The 14,363-nt window shown below is 49.4% G+C and overlaps 1 protein-coding gene across 2 annotated transcripts in view; it reads right to left on the bottom strand.

Moving 5' to 3' along the window:
- The window catches only part of Flt4 (fms related receptor tyrosine kinase 4), a 42,185-nt gene extending 35,669 nt beyond the window's left edge, over positions 1-6,516 (bottom strand). For both annotated transcript variants that reach the window (XM_057776133.1, XM_057776134.1), the window contains exon 1: positions 6,422-6,516. In XM_057776133.1, coding sequence (XP_057632116.1) covers positions 6,422-6,479 — 58 coding nt within the window. In that variant the 5' untranslated portion in view covers positions 6,480-6,516. The remainder of the gene's footprint in view (positions 1-6,421) is intronic.
- Positions 6,517-14,363: the final 7,847 nt, after the last annotated feature.

The raw sequence follows: 14,363 nt of genomic DNA, 5'->3' as shown, positions 1-14,363 counted from the left end.
TTCAACCCTGTTTTGTGTTCCCAGACCCTCCTCCCAAAAGCTCTCCTGCATTTCTGTCCTGATGGGACCCTCAGCTTTCCGACCCAGGCCACGTCTAACATCAGCAGAACACACAGGAACCTGGGAACACATGAGCGCCCACTCATCTGATGAATAAGAACCGAAAGCACGCACTTCCTGGGGTTGGCAAGGATGTAGAGAAGCAGCGGCTCACGCAGCAGCAATAAAATATGTTCACACGCGCTGACCCCCAAATTCTGCTTATACCAATACATCCTGTTACAACAATAAAAGCAAATGCGTATTTAGCACTTTTTGTGCACCAGCGCGGCAACACACTGCTCACACTCCCTATTCCCAGTTATACGCTCCCCGTGCCAGCTAGGTACGGTCAATACCATGGTACAGAGGGGAAATTGAGGCACTTGCCTGAAATTTCACAGCTAGTAATAGATCGCCTTTGGGGACAGGCTTATGCCACCTTTCACAGATGTCAGTATTACCTGCACTTCTGCAGTTTATGAATGAGTACCAGCTTTCTCCTGCTATTACTGCGCATCCTCTGCTTAGGTTGGCGGTCTGATGGCGGTTATTCCACCAGTTGTCAGTAACCACCCATCTCCCACAGCTAACGAGTCTCCATACCATGCCTGTTCTTAGAGCTGAAACAGGCTCTGTAGACTGAGTAGGAGCTTGCTCGCCCAGGAGGAGGACATCAAAGATAATGTGACAGGAACACTAGGTCCCGATCCTTCCTCTCCTTATCATGCCGGCATTGAATTTTGCACTCAGAGTTTAGATGCCTCACGGGGCTGACCTTCTCCATCCCTCCTTCTGTCCGCTAAATTGTCTGGACTAGCACAGGCTATCAGTCCTGGACCAGCATATTCTCATCTGCCCAGTGGCCAGAGGATCTTTCTAGAACGCAACTCTCTTTCCTGATGAAACTGTCTTGTGCCTGCCTCCTGCTTGGGTGCAGTATGGATGCTCTTGACTTCCTGGTCATCCACACTGTCCCTCCCCAGCCCTGGAGATGCTGTCTTCCCTGTATCATCTTTGTGTGACAATCTCTTCCTCTACTCCTGTGTATTAGCCCAATGTTCCCCGACCCCGCCAGACTCCCTTCAGAAGACCCCCACACTTGTTTGAGGCTTCGTGGAAAAGTTGGTTTCTCACACCTGACAATTTTCTAGTTCAAAACTGAGGTTTTCAATTATCTTTGCTGTGGCAGCCTCACCGTGTTCCTGTGAGATAAAATATACTTTTTGAATGATTAACCTGTGGCTGGCTTTGGGGGACACTATGTATTATATGTGCACATGCAGAGGGGAGGGAGGTGGAACCTGGTAAAGGGGAGATGCCATGTGCTGAGGTGTGCACCTCAGGCCAGAGCTAGACCTATGGGAAATATAATGCCCAGCCCTGTTTGGGGGCAGGATGGGGACATCAACATGAAAATATTTGAGGGGTCGGACCTCCAATGTTGTCCTATATGCCCTCTCTTGGGTCTCAATGTCATCTGGGGTCAGACACATGTCACTTTCTTGTAACCAATTCACCCCTGGTATCTAGTGGCATTTAGTGAGCCATTTCACCCTCCTGGCTTTAATTTCCAGATTTCCAAAATGAGAGCAGTAATGCCTACATCACAAGGGTAAATTCTCCATACACTCTTATGTCAAGTGATTTGATGAATCATTTTATACTGAGGTGATATGTATAGCTTACTCCTAGACCCTGTGTGTGTGTGTTTGGGAATACTCATGTATACTTGGCATGTGGCTTAAAATACAGATGAACCACCACTTGGGAGAAGCTATGAAAGTTTTGAAGCTGGTAGTCCAGACTCTTTCTAAGCCCGAGCTGGAAGCTTGGAATCTGTACTCCTGGGCACACAGAGAATGGGAGTGAGCCCATTCCCCCTGGTGGACCTCTGCAGTGGAACTAACTTCTTCCTGGAGCTTCCAGCAGCCCTCCAGGAGCCTGAGTGGAGCAGGAAAGGGTCAGTATTGAGTTAGGGATGCAATGGGTGTAGTCTGGGTGCCTGAGGGCTTAGGTGGGTGCAAGCTGGGACCTGTGGGACTAGGTGTGTGAAGGCGGGGTGCCTCTTAGGTCAGGGTGCCCTTGGAATCCAGAAGGAAAGATCTGCTCCACTAGCAGGAGCTTGTGCTTATGTTTGGGGGCTTCTGGGAGATTCAGATCTGTGTTTCAAAGATGTCCCTTGGAGAAGCACTATGGCAAACATCTGGAAGGTGCTGGAACTCAAGAGTCAGGGATGAGGTTGGGAGTACAGGCTGCCTCTATATTCTGTGGGGTGCAGGAGAAGACGGAGGGGACTCTAGCACCTGCTGAGCTCTGGGCACTGGGTGGCTATGGTGTTGCCAGCTGTGCCAGCCAGTTGCCCTGGACACCCTGGGGCCAGGTCTCTGCTTAGTGGCTGGCAAGACAAGTCACTTTATCACACAATCCAGCTGGCTCAGAGGTGGCCCCTCAGCACTGCTAAATCGGGGCCACCAGCTCCTGCCTCAGGAAGAGGGAAATGCAGGCAGGATGTCCTCTCTTGTGGCCGACAAGTCCTTTCCCATGAACCCCTGCTGACCTTGCCGGCCACGTGGCAGGGGGCTCCCCCACTTGCCACCAGGACCTGCGCCTGCCTAGGCCTGGCCATCAGGGACAGGGTGGCAGCTGAGCTGAGGAGCAAGGGCAGCGGGTGTGACTGCTACTAACACCGCCCGGCAGGGCAGGGCAGGAGCCCTGAGCCTCTGAGCTGCCTCCAGCATAGTGCCTGCACCTTCCTGCTCCCAGACGTGTCCCCGCAGTGTGACCGGAAAACTGAGATCCCAGAGGAAGCCAGTGTCTGAAAAGGACCAAAACTCAGCAATCCCTGGCTCTGGCGGGGACATGCCGGCTGCTTCTCTATCAGAGATGTCCCGATGGAGTGCAGGATTGTCTTTGGACACATCTCTCTAGAAGCTTCCCAGAAGCTGTGGGGGTGCAAGTCAGGCGTGGTGGAGAGACACCTAACCGGTAGAGGAAAACACCGAGCTGCTAGACACAGAGGACTTTCTTTCTTTCCTCCCTGGCGTTGCACTCAGGTTCTCCCAACTTTCCTTCCTTATCTGACCTGGCTGCATGAACTGGCATCTTCCAGAAAGTCATCTGGATGCCTCCATCTGGAGACCATGTTTCTCCAGGCCTCTTCCTCCTCAGACGGATGACCTTACTATCCACCTGTTTGCTCAAGCCGGCGTCCTGGAGCATCACCTCCCCTCTTCCCACTTACTAATGTCCCATTTACTGGTAGGCTCTGGCTCACCTGGACAGTCACCTGTGGCTGCTGGCTCCTGCCATCTCTTCTGTCACTCCCTGTCTAGCCATCCCAAGCTCTGGCTAGCCTCAGCTTACGTTCACTTGTCTTCAACTGGGCATTTCTATCTCTGGGCCTCATTTGAGAGGCTCCTCACTCTGCTCAGAATTCCCTTTCTGGGTGCTCTGCAGATCCCTCCTAGAAGCTCCTAGATGAGTTGTGCTCAACATGTGGGTCATGACCCCTTAGAGGGTCCAATGACTCTTTCACAGGGTTGCCAAAGACCATCTGCATATCAGATATTCACATTACGATTCAAAACAGTAGTAACATTACCATTATGAAGTAGCAACGAAAATAATTTTATGGCTGGGGGTCACCACAACATGAGGAACTGTATGAAAAGGCCACAGCCTTAGGAAGGTTGAGCACTACTGCCCTAGATGGACGTGACCTTGCCTTCTTGTGCAGCCCACAGACGACAACTGGGTCTCTGAGCACTTTCAGCCCCACGCTGTGGATACCCAGTGCCACATAAGAGTTCCTACCAGTCTGGCACTTGGAAAGCCCCTGCAGGATGGGGTCATGCCCCTGTCCTTCCTGCCAGGCTGAGCAGGTGATGTATGTCTGTGGCTGTGCAGAGCTACAGTCTTCTTCCCTGAGACACTGGGGAGCTTGTCAGACTGTCCACAACGCCATCCCAGACCTGGCTCTCATGAGGGATCAGGGTCCTTTTTGCTACACTGGTTCTGAGAGACACTTGTATCTCGGCCTCCAGAGCTCTGAGCTAGGCCCAGAAGGCCACAGCCACTTGCAGACCTCACTGTCCTGGACCTGGGCCACACCTAACAGCAGGGATATCAGAGATGGGCGGCCATGTTTGATACAGGCCATGGAAATAAAGAGCATCCTTAGGTGAAGCCAGAACAGATGCCCAGAAGTCTCCTGGTTCCTAGCTAGCATCCTTGTAGGCTAGTCCTGAGATGATGTTTCTTGAAGCTGCCACTTGCTCTTTCTACAAGGACGCTGCTGGGATCAGACTTAAGGGACTGGATCAGGACACTGAGCATCCAAGTCCAGCCCAAGTCCAAGAAGCCCCTCTTTGTCTACCTGTCTGCCCACAAAGCATGAAGAAACATTAGTGCTGGGTGTGGAAAGGAGGGCTCAGGCTACAACTTGAGGACTTCAAGGCACAGCTAAGACAAAAGCACAAGTCTCCTGCCTTCGAGGACTTCATTGTAGGGTTCTCAGGCTTCACACAGGTCTCCCACTCTGGCTTGCCTGTTCTTAGGGGATTTTCTTTCTATTCTCTACCACTGAGCTGTATACCCCGCTCTCTGCACTTGGGGGTTCATGTTCCTGCAGTAGCATCCTCCACCAGGCTGGGAGCTCCTGGGTCCTCTCCGACCCAGCAGAGGGTGGAACTAGGCACAGGGCTGAGGGAAGCTTGATCTCTTTCCACTGGTAGTCCCCTCCCTACACTCCCATCCATTCTAGGACATCCTATTGAGCCATCTCCTTCCCTTCACAGCCCACATGGTCAGTCCCACCTCCCCAGTTCCTACTGACCTCAACTGGTCCTCACATCCTCACAAAGCACCTGTCTGTCAAGACGCCCCTCTCCTTTCAGGCCTCTTACCCCAGGATTCCAGCAGCGGGGAGGGAAGAATTTGCACAGCTTACATTCCTGCCAACCTAACTTCCTAGAGCCTCAGATACCGTACTTGGCTAAATGTGGGAGGTCTCCCGGGCACAGGGAAGTCTCATTCCTCACCCAGGTTGTCCAGCCAGAGCCCCATTTACCTCTCCCACACACTCAGTCACTTCACAAACACATCCTGAACATAGGTGAAGAGCCTGGTTCAGGGTTGGGTGCAGGGGAGCAAGAAACAGCCAAAGGGTCAGCCTTCTTGCATCGTCTATACACAGGCTCACCCACATCCCCTTCGGCTTGTCTCTCCGACGGGACAGAGTGGGAGCTGAGAGCAAGGCTCTGAGAGCAAAACTGGCATTGGTTAGTTCCCATCCTGCCCCACGCCTGAGAACCTTGGGAGGTTACACGTTTTCCCCCACATATAAGAGATCTCACACTCTGTGGGGGTAACGACGAAACATGCAAAGTCAATTTTTACAGTATACAAACATACAGGTTTCTCTCTCCAAGGCCTCTCACTCCTCCATCAAGCATCAGGAGCTCTGTGATGATCCAGCCACCCTGGATTTCCAGGGACAGAGGATCCTGGGCGGATGCCCCCTCATCTCATGCCTTATCCCCAGCGCTTCCTTCCTGGCCCCTCCTCGCAACCACTCTGCCACTCTTCAGGACTGCAGAGCCAAGCTCTCAGCGCAAACTTGAACCTGTCCAAGTCTCCCACTTTGCAGCCTCTGCTTCACGGTTCAAGTCTCCTTTCCTTTCTGACCCGGAGATCCCCTCAAATTCCAAGAGCCCAGGCCTTTCACCGCGACTTGGATCGGTCCAGAGTTGCGGACTCAAGAATTCGCCTTAGGTTTCACCTTGCACCTCGGATCACCTGGGATAGCGCTAGTGTCGGGTGCTGGGAGTTGGGTGCGGGGGTTGGGTGTCCCGAGTTCTCAATCTCAGCCCGGGAGAAGGTAGACGCCCGTTGGGAGCGCCCTCTGGGGGACCTCGGGGGACCGACCTCCAGAGCAGACGCAAGGCGTCGGGAAGTGCGCACCCAAGTGCGGGGTCGGGCGGGGATCGATGGGGAAATGATTCACGCTAGAGGATCGGGACCCAGAGGCGTGCGCCCAGGACTCCCTGGGGAGCGAGTAAGGACCCGAAGGAGCCAGGCTAAGGATGCAGTTCACCCCGGACCGTAGATCTAAGACTGGGATTTGGTTACAGCCCGCCACCCTGTCAGTGACCCGGCTGCAGTCCCGGCCCGTTCTTTCCTGCTCCCCGCGGTCCGGGATCTCTGCCCCAGGACTCCTCCTGGCTCTCCGGGCTCCAGCGAGCGTCAGCACACCCAGGCTCCCAAGTTGTCCGTCCCTCCTCCCGCCCCGTCGGTGCGGTCTCACCACTGGCCCCTGGAGCGCGGCGGCCCCCGGGCGATTAAAAGAGGCCTGGGCTTGGGTTGAGGCCAGGGAGCTCACCGTGAAGGAGTCCGAGGCAGAGCCAAAGGCGCAGGCTCAGTGCGGCGCCCGGCTGCATCTCCGGCCCCTGGGCGCGGGTGGGACCTGCGCGGCCGCAGCTCTGGGCTGGGAGTGAGAGCGCGCGCCGAGGCGCCGACGGGGCGCGGACCGGGCAGCGATCCGGGGGCGGGGCTGAGGCGGCGCGGGGCGGGGCGGGGCCCGGGGGGAGGAGGGTCATGGTAGCCTCAGCCCGGCCCTCGCCCCTCTCCGTCCCTTCCAGTCCGTCCCGGCAGAATCCGTGGCCCCGGTAAAGAGAGAGCCCGCTTTGCGCAGCCTGAGCCAAGATAGTTCCAAAGTAGCCGCCACCAAGCTCCCCTTCGAGGGCCCCTGCGGGCGGGCGAGGAGCGCAGGTGACTGCACTGTTCTCTGTGCGCGTTGTGGCGCCGGGCAGCGGACAAAACCGGGTAGTGGTGTTTTCCTGCATTTTCTTTCCATCAATGGGCAAAGTGGCAACGAATATAAGGTGAAAACAGCTGTATGTTAAGTTTTAGCGAGCTCCCTGCAGAAGTCTCTCACTCTTTCTATAGCGTGAATGGAGCCTGATACCTTAGGGTAACTGCCTCCCCACGCCCTCCGACCTTGGAGGACTGACTTTCGCTTTGGTTTCCCCACCAAATGCTTTTGCTCTGAGCTCATTCATAAGTCTTTTTTATCAGGTGACACCTCACTTTCTGTTTTGGCAAACGCTCTCGCACAGACTTCCTTTCTCTTTGTGGCTCTTTTGCTAGAATTTTCCTATTTCAAAATAAATCCGAATGACAATGACGATCCCAACTTCTCCTGTTTTTATTTAATCTGTTCACATTGTTCCCACGCTCCCCACCTCCCAGTCCCCGCCATCCTTGCCAAAAATCAAGGCCAGACTGATGATGATGATCGTTATAAAATCTCCCACTCTCAAGCACGAGCAATTGTTTTCTGCTGAATAGGAATGAAATTGCTATGCATATAAGTCTTCAAAGTGGGCAGACAGCACTGACGAGTTTTACATTTTATTTAGCTTGTACTGGAATTCCATTATGGTATTAATTGGCTATTCCCTAACTGCCCATGATGCTGATCATACTTTTTAAAACTGGCCATTTGGGTTTCAAATCTTTTGCTCTAGCTCCTGTAGTTTTCCTTATTGATCTGTAGGGAGGTTTGTTTGTTTGTTTTGTTTTTTTAAATAAATTTGGTGCGTCCTTGGTCAGTTGTGTTTGCTAGGGCAGTGTAACAATTTACCTCAAAATGTGAGACATGAGGTAGCAACTCTTGGGTTTCTGTTTTTGTTTTGATTTTGGAGACAGGGTTTCTTCGTGTAGCCCTGGCTGTCCTGGAATTAGCTTTGTAGACCAGGCTAGCCTTAACTCAGAGATCCACCTGTTTCTGCTTCCTGAGTGGTGGGATGAAAGCAAGGTATATGTCACCACACCCAGCTTTGAAATGGCAACTTTTATCTCATTCCTGTTTGGAGAAGCCAGGAGCCTTTAAAAGGCGTTTTTGTGACTCTTGATTGGGTTGTCAGCCATCTGAAGGTACTGGTTGGGGAAGCTTCAGGGGTTGGCTGGCAGTTCAGCTGAACCTGTTAGCTGGTACACTCACCCATGGCCTTTCCTGTGTGACAGTCTTATACAGAGCAGTGGCTTCTCCAAAGAGAGTTGTGAAGCGATTCTGAGGGAACAGAGCCTGAGCAAAGGGCATTCTCCCTACCTCTTGACAGGGCAAAGCAAGAAGTGTGGGGTGGGAGAGACTGTGGACGCCATCTCTGGAAAACACACTTGGCCACTGAGGTCACAATGACCTTCTCCCATTCAACATCTTAGCTTCACTCTTTCTGAGACAGAATCTCGCTCTGCTGCCTAGGCTGCCCTCAAACTCTTGGGCTCGAACAGTCCTTCTGTCTCAACCTCCTGCCGCACGCCACGGCTCCAGCTCACCCTCTTACAGTGTCTTAGGACTGTGGAGACAACGGGGTGTTACTTTAACGCAGCATTCTTATGCGCTGAACCACTTTCCTTTGGGCTAGTGCCATTTTTATTCCCATTCAAAGAAGTATTTTTCTGTCTCGATATCACAAAGAAATTTACTGCCTTTGTCAATGACAACGATGTCATTGTTTTCTTTTACATGTAGACCCAGGGCGCAGGTAGTAGCTGTGAAGTAGAGAAGGGTCAAGCTTAACTTCTTTTTCTCTATAACCATTTGGGAAGAGATAATTTTTTTTCTGCAGTGCTTTCTATTTCTACCTTGGCTGAAAACAGAGCATCTGTGTGGAATGGACTGTTTTTGAGCTTTGTCTCACTGTCCAGTGTTATACTGATCCACCATGGTTGAACTTTTGCTTCACATCCAGAAATATAAACCCTCCTAACTTGCTCTTCAAAAGTGACAGCAATTCTCTCCAAGTTACATCTCTGTTCACATTTCAGACTCATTTCTGTCAGTTTCCAGACACTTTTGATATCCTGGGATGCTGATTTAAATAATTAGTCTACTACCAATTTGGGAAAGCCGACTTCCTTTCAACCCACAGGCATTGAATATTGCAATATTGCTCCATTTTAAGGTTTATCTGTCAGTCACCTTTCATAGCTTGTGTGTCACGCTCTTGAATACTGTTAGACTTATCCCCAGATGGTGGATATTCTTGTGCATTTGCACAGGTAAACGCATGTGAACATTTTGTCTTCTCATTATTTGCTGCTTTTATATGAAAATGTTTGCTGTTTTTAAAAGTGGTTTGTTTCCAGGCTAGTTATATATCAGAGCTCATTGAATATTTAGACACAGAAATATAATTGATCAGAAATATGATTTGTAAATGTTACCTGTACTTTTTCTTGCCATTCTCTTAAGAGTTACTGTCTTTGCGGGAAGCGGGAGAGATGGCCCAGTGGTTAATAACACCTGCTATTCTTGCAGAAGACCTGGACTCAATTCCTAGGATCCATGCTCAATTCCCAACCACCTATAACTCCAGCTCCAGGAGATTTACTTTGTCTTCTGACCTCCATGGCACCGCAGACATGTGATGCATGTATATGCATACATACATATAACCTAATCACATAAAATGAAGATACGTGAATCTCAAACTTTTTAAACCTTTATTTTTATTTTATGTATGTGAGTGTTTTGCCTCCACGTATGCCTGTGTACCACCTGCATGCAGTGCCAGAGAAGGCCAAGGGTTAGATCCCCTGGGACTGGAGTTACAGATGGTTGTGAGCTGTCATGTGGGTTCTGAGAACTGAATCTAGAAGAGCAACCTGTGCTCTTATCCACCGATTCATCTCTCCAGTCCCAAAGATAAATAAATTAAAAAAAATAGTGTATTTGGTAAAGCAGAAGTTTTTGGCTTTGATGAAGTTCAGTTCACTGATTTGTTATGTTAGAGATCATAATTTCACATAGGTTTCATCGCCTTGATCCAGGCAGTGCCCGTAGACAGAAAGTTGAGATATTTATAGGTCTTACTTGATTTGCTACCCAACAGCGTCTGCTCAGTTCTTTCATGCACTTTCTACTGGTTTGTCATTCTTTCTTGAATCTGTAAACGTTCCTCACTTAGCCATATGTCACTTAATGACAGGAGGGTGTTCCAAGCAGCATGTGGCCAAGCGATGTTTGCTGCTCAGGTGTCATAGCATACACATACAAAAACCTCCTCACATCTAGGATCTAGGGTCTAGAAAGATGTGTACAAGGCACCGTCTATCTCTCTCTTGGTAGTGATACCAAAAAAACAAAAGATTAAATCAAGCACAAGAAACTCATGCAAGAATATAGTGATAGTTATTCTATGTTTTAATAAATAAAGCTTGCCTGAATATCAGAAGGGCAAATCTAAACCACTAGAGGTCGGGTAATGGCGACACACACCTTTAATCCCAGGATTTGGGATACAGAGGCAGATGGATCTTTTTGAGTTTAAGGCCACCCTGGGCTACACAAGATCAATGCAGAAACAGATCCAGGTGATAGTGGCTCACACCTTTAATCCCAGTATTAGGGAGTCACACACCTTTAATCCCAGCACTAGGAGGAATATAAAATGGGAGGAGAGAGGCTCTGGCTGTTTCAGTTGACTGAGTCTGCTGAGTCTGCTTAGTCCGTGGTTGTCCAGTCTTTGTAGAGGTAAGACTTCGCTAGTGGTTTGGCTGCTTTGTTTTTCTGGTTTTCGGGTTGAACCCCAATATCTGTCTCTGGGTTTTTTTATTATTCATACTATAAAAGAAATATGAAATTATGTAGCTGTTGCTGGCTTAACATGGCCCATTCACTGTTTCAGGGTAAATGCCTGGCTGTCCTAGTTAGGGTTACTGTTGCTGTGATGAAACACCATGACCAAAGCAACTTGTGAAGGAAAAAGTTTATCCAGCTTACACTTCCATATCACAGTTCTTCATCAAAGGAAGCCAGGATAGGGACTCAAGCAGGGTAGGGACCTGATGCAGGAGGATCAGCTGCAGGAGCTGATGCAGAGCCCATGGAGGGGTGCTACTGACTGATTTGCTTTCCATGGCTTGCTTAGTTTGCTTTCTCATAGAACCCAGGACAACCAGCCTAGGGATGGCACCACTTACAATGGGCTGGGCCATTCCATCCATCCCTAATGTAAAAAATGCCTTATAGTCAGATATTATGGAAGCATTTTTTTTAAAACGAGGTCCTCTCCTTTTGGATAACTCTAACTTGTGTGTCAAGTTGACATAAGACTAGCCAACACACAGGTGTGGGGTGACTAATCTTGATAGTCAACATGTCATAGCTGGAAAGAAGGATTCTCAAGTGAGTGAAGAATTGTCTCCATTGGACTGGCCTGTGGGCATGTCTACAGGAGTACTTTCTTTGTTTTTAACTAATGTAGGAGGACCCAGGACACTGCGGATGGTGCTGTTCCTAGGTATATGGGCCTGGACTGTGTAAGAAAGGTAGTTGAACAGCCAGGGAAGCAAGCTCATTCCTTTGTGTTTTCTGCTTCCAGTTCCTGCCTTCACTTCTGGCTTGACTGCCCTGGGTGGCAGACTGTGACCTGTAGAATGAAATAAATCCTGTCTTCCCAAAGCTGCTTGTGGTCATGGTGCTTGTTACAGTAACAGAGATGAGAATTCGGAAATAGAAGGGACACACTGCAGCCATGAGGCGCTAGCAGCCCCTTGTCATTCCTAGTGCACACCACGTACTTCACGGAACTGTGACTGTTACACCTCTGCGTGTGTGACTGTGTGGTAGATTCCTTTCCCTTGGGTGTGTGTGGCGACATTCTAATTTTTGTCTGTATAAGCAGTTGCTTTTGAATGTCCTAGTCTTTAACGACTGGCTTCAAAGGGAGGAAAATTAAGAACATGAAGGAGGAAAATTGTCACCTTCCTTTAAACACCCTAAAAGTTGATTCAGCAAGGATGTGGGGGCTTGCCACAGTGGAAGGAGAAGCGAATATGGCTGCCACTTCTCCATTCGCATCTCTGATTAGATACAGGTTTCAGCAGTCTGGTCAAGCGTTCTTCATAGTTGTGCCCCCTTGGCTCCGAGAACTACCGGTACATTGCTACTCCAGGAACATGTGCAGAGATGCCCACCTCACAGCTGAGCTAGGAACAGATATGGTCCATGATTTGCTAGTCAAGTCTTCTGTTGGATGTTGCCTTCTATAGACTACAGACAGCCAAGACAGTGACATGTCTAAGCTCTGCCAATGTAGTCATCCCATCAGGGAAACAGATTTCGGGTGCTTCTCTGTTATCAATTAACTTTTGGACAAGATTTCCAAGGTCCTTAACTTGGGGAAGAAATAGCCTCTTCAGTAAGTGGGATTGGTGCCAAGGGACAGTCACGAGCAGTTAAGCTGGACCTTTATCTCACACGATCCACAAATATTAATTAAAATGCGTCAATCAGCTTTCTCTAAAGAAATAGAACTGATAAAATGAATATATACTGTATATAGATATATAGATATATAGGCCGGGTGGTGGTGGCGCACGCCTTTAATCCAGCACTTGGGAGGCAGAGGCAGGCGGATCTCTGTGAGTTTGAGATCAGCTTGGTCTACAAGATCTAGTTCCAGGATAGGCTCCAAAGCTACAGAGAAACCCTCTCTTGAAAAACAAACAAAACAAAACAAAAAAGGATATATAGTATATATTACTTATATTAGAAGTAATTTCCTATGTTGTTCTCTTCCGTTCATATGGTAGATTTCAAAGACAGCCACTAACACTCCTTACTTTTCATGCCCACTCACTGACATGGCGATTTTTTTCTTTAATGGAGAGTTGGACTACTGACTGACTTTAGCTGAGCCGACTCAGCAAAAGTGGCACCAAGAAGAGTTTTCCTTGTCACTCTTGTGACTCAGCAGTCAACACGAGATACACATGCCTATGGCAGTCAACACGAGATACACATGCCTATGGCAGTGTGTTGGAAGTTTTGGAAAGGGAGGTGGATCTTCAAGAAGAAATTAACTAGCCAAGGATTTCAGATTAAATGTTTTAGAACACAGAAAAAAGTATATATCCTCAATGCTAAAAGCATTTTGATTGGAGCTTGGTAGGGGTGCTAGACGGTTCTGGTTTGAACTCTGGGAAGGCCAGCCTTGGAAGGGCCAGACCACAGAGTTTATAAAATGAAGCCGCAAGGGAGTAGGGAAAGAGGCAGCTACTAACAAAGATTCTGCCCCCTCCAGCCCCAAGGAAAGCTGTGCATATCACAGGCAGATAGGGGGAAGGGAATGAGGCAGGAATTCAACAAGAGTCGGATAAGGTCTACATTCTCAAAGAAAGTTCCCAGGGCTCAGGCCCTGGCTCACCAAGAGACAGAGCAGGAGTGGCCATGGGAGGGTACCTCGAGGTGTGGAGGCAACACTTCACCTCTGAGGGAGCTGCCAGGAATACTGTGGGTCCTGCAGAAAAGACCGCAGAATCAGTTAGCCTGAGGAATGGACTCAGAGAGATGCTTAGAGTAACAGGCCCAAAGCAGCTCCCCAAGGAGGGCTCTATTCAGTACAAGCTAGGGGGACTGAGGAGAAGTCCCTGGACCAGTGCCCACAGTATTCTAGCAGATGTGGCTTGGAGGAGCCACAGTCACCATGGGAAGCTTCAGCAGAGCATAGCTCCAATCAGCCAGCCACATACCAGTGGTCAAAAACAGAGGAGAGCTCGGGCTGTGGGGTATAACTGAGGTTGAAGGAGGAACTTGGTGTAGCCTTTACAATATTGACATGTGATGGAAGGGGGGGTGGTGGGCATTTGGAAGACCAAGCACTCACCGAAGGGAGTCAGGGCGAGTCAAGCAGGACCGGATTTAATCCTGCTATAAACGGCTGGACAGTCTATAGGCATAGATTGCTGGCTCACACAGTCTTCACAAACGGGGGATTGGTTTCTGGCTGTAATTCCATTCAGTTATGGAGAGAAATGTGTAATTCTGGGCTTGTGAGTTACAGTGTATGAATATCAGAACCTCCATGTTGTTGTGTGTGAGAGAAGCCCGGAAACAGGGTTTGACTGAATAGATTAATAAAGCCACTGCCAAGGTTAGTCCCACTTGGCAACTTGACAAATAAGGATTACCTAGATTAGGTTAGCCAGTGAGCGTGTCTGTTAGGGATTATCTTGATTGCCTTATCTGATGTGGGAAGACCCAGCCTGGACGTGAGCAGCACCATTTTCTGACTCGGGGGCATTTGGACCGTGTAATAGTAGAGAAAGCTAACCGGGTAACAAGCAAGCACACACTCCTTTCTCTCTGCTCCTGACTGTGGAGGTGACGTTCCTGCTGCCTTGACTTCCTGTTGTGATGAACTTTAACCTACAATTTAAGCTGAATAAAGACTTTCTTCCTTACGTTGCTTTCTATCAGGGCGTTGCATGACAGCAACAGAAAGGGACCTAGGGCAGCCACTCACAGTGGGGTG

This window comes from Chionomys nivalis, chromosome 7, assembly GCF_950005125.1.
Source record: "Chionomys nivalis chromosome 7, mChiNiv1.1, whole genome shotgun sequence".
NCBI classification, from domain to species: domain Eukaryota; kingdom Metazoa; phylum Chordata; class Mammalia; order Rodentia; family Cricetidae; genus Chionomys; species Chionomys nivalis.
This window is presented reverse-complemented; position numbering and strand designations above follow the sequence as displayed.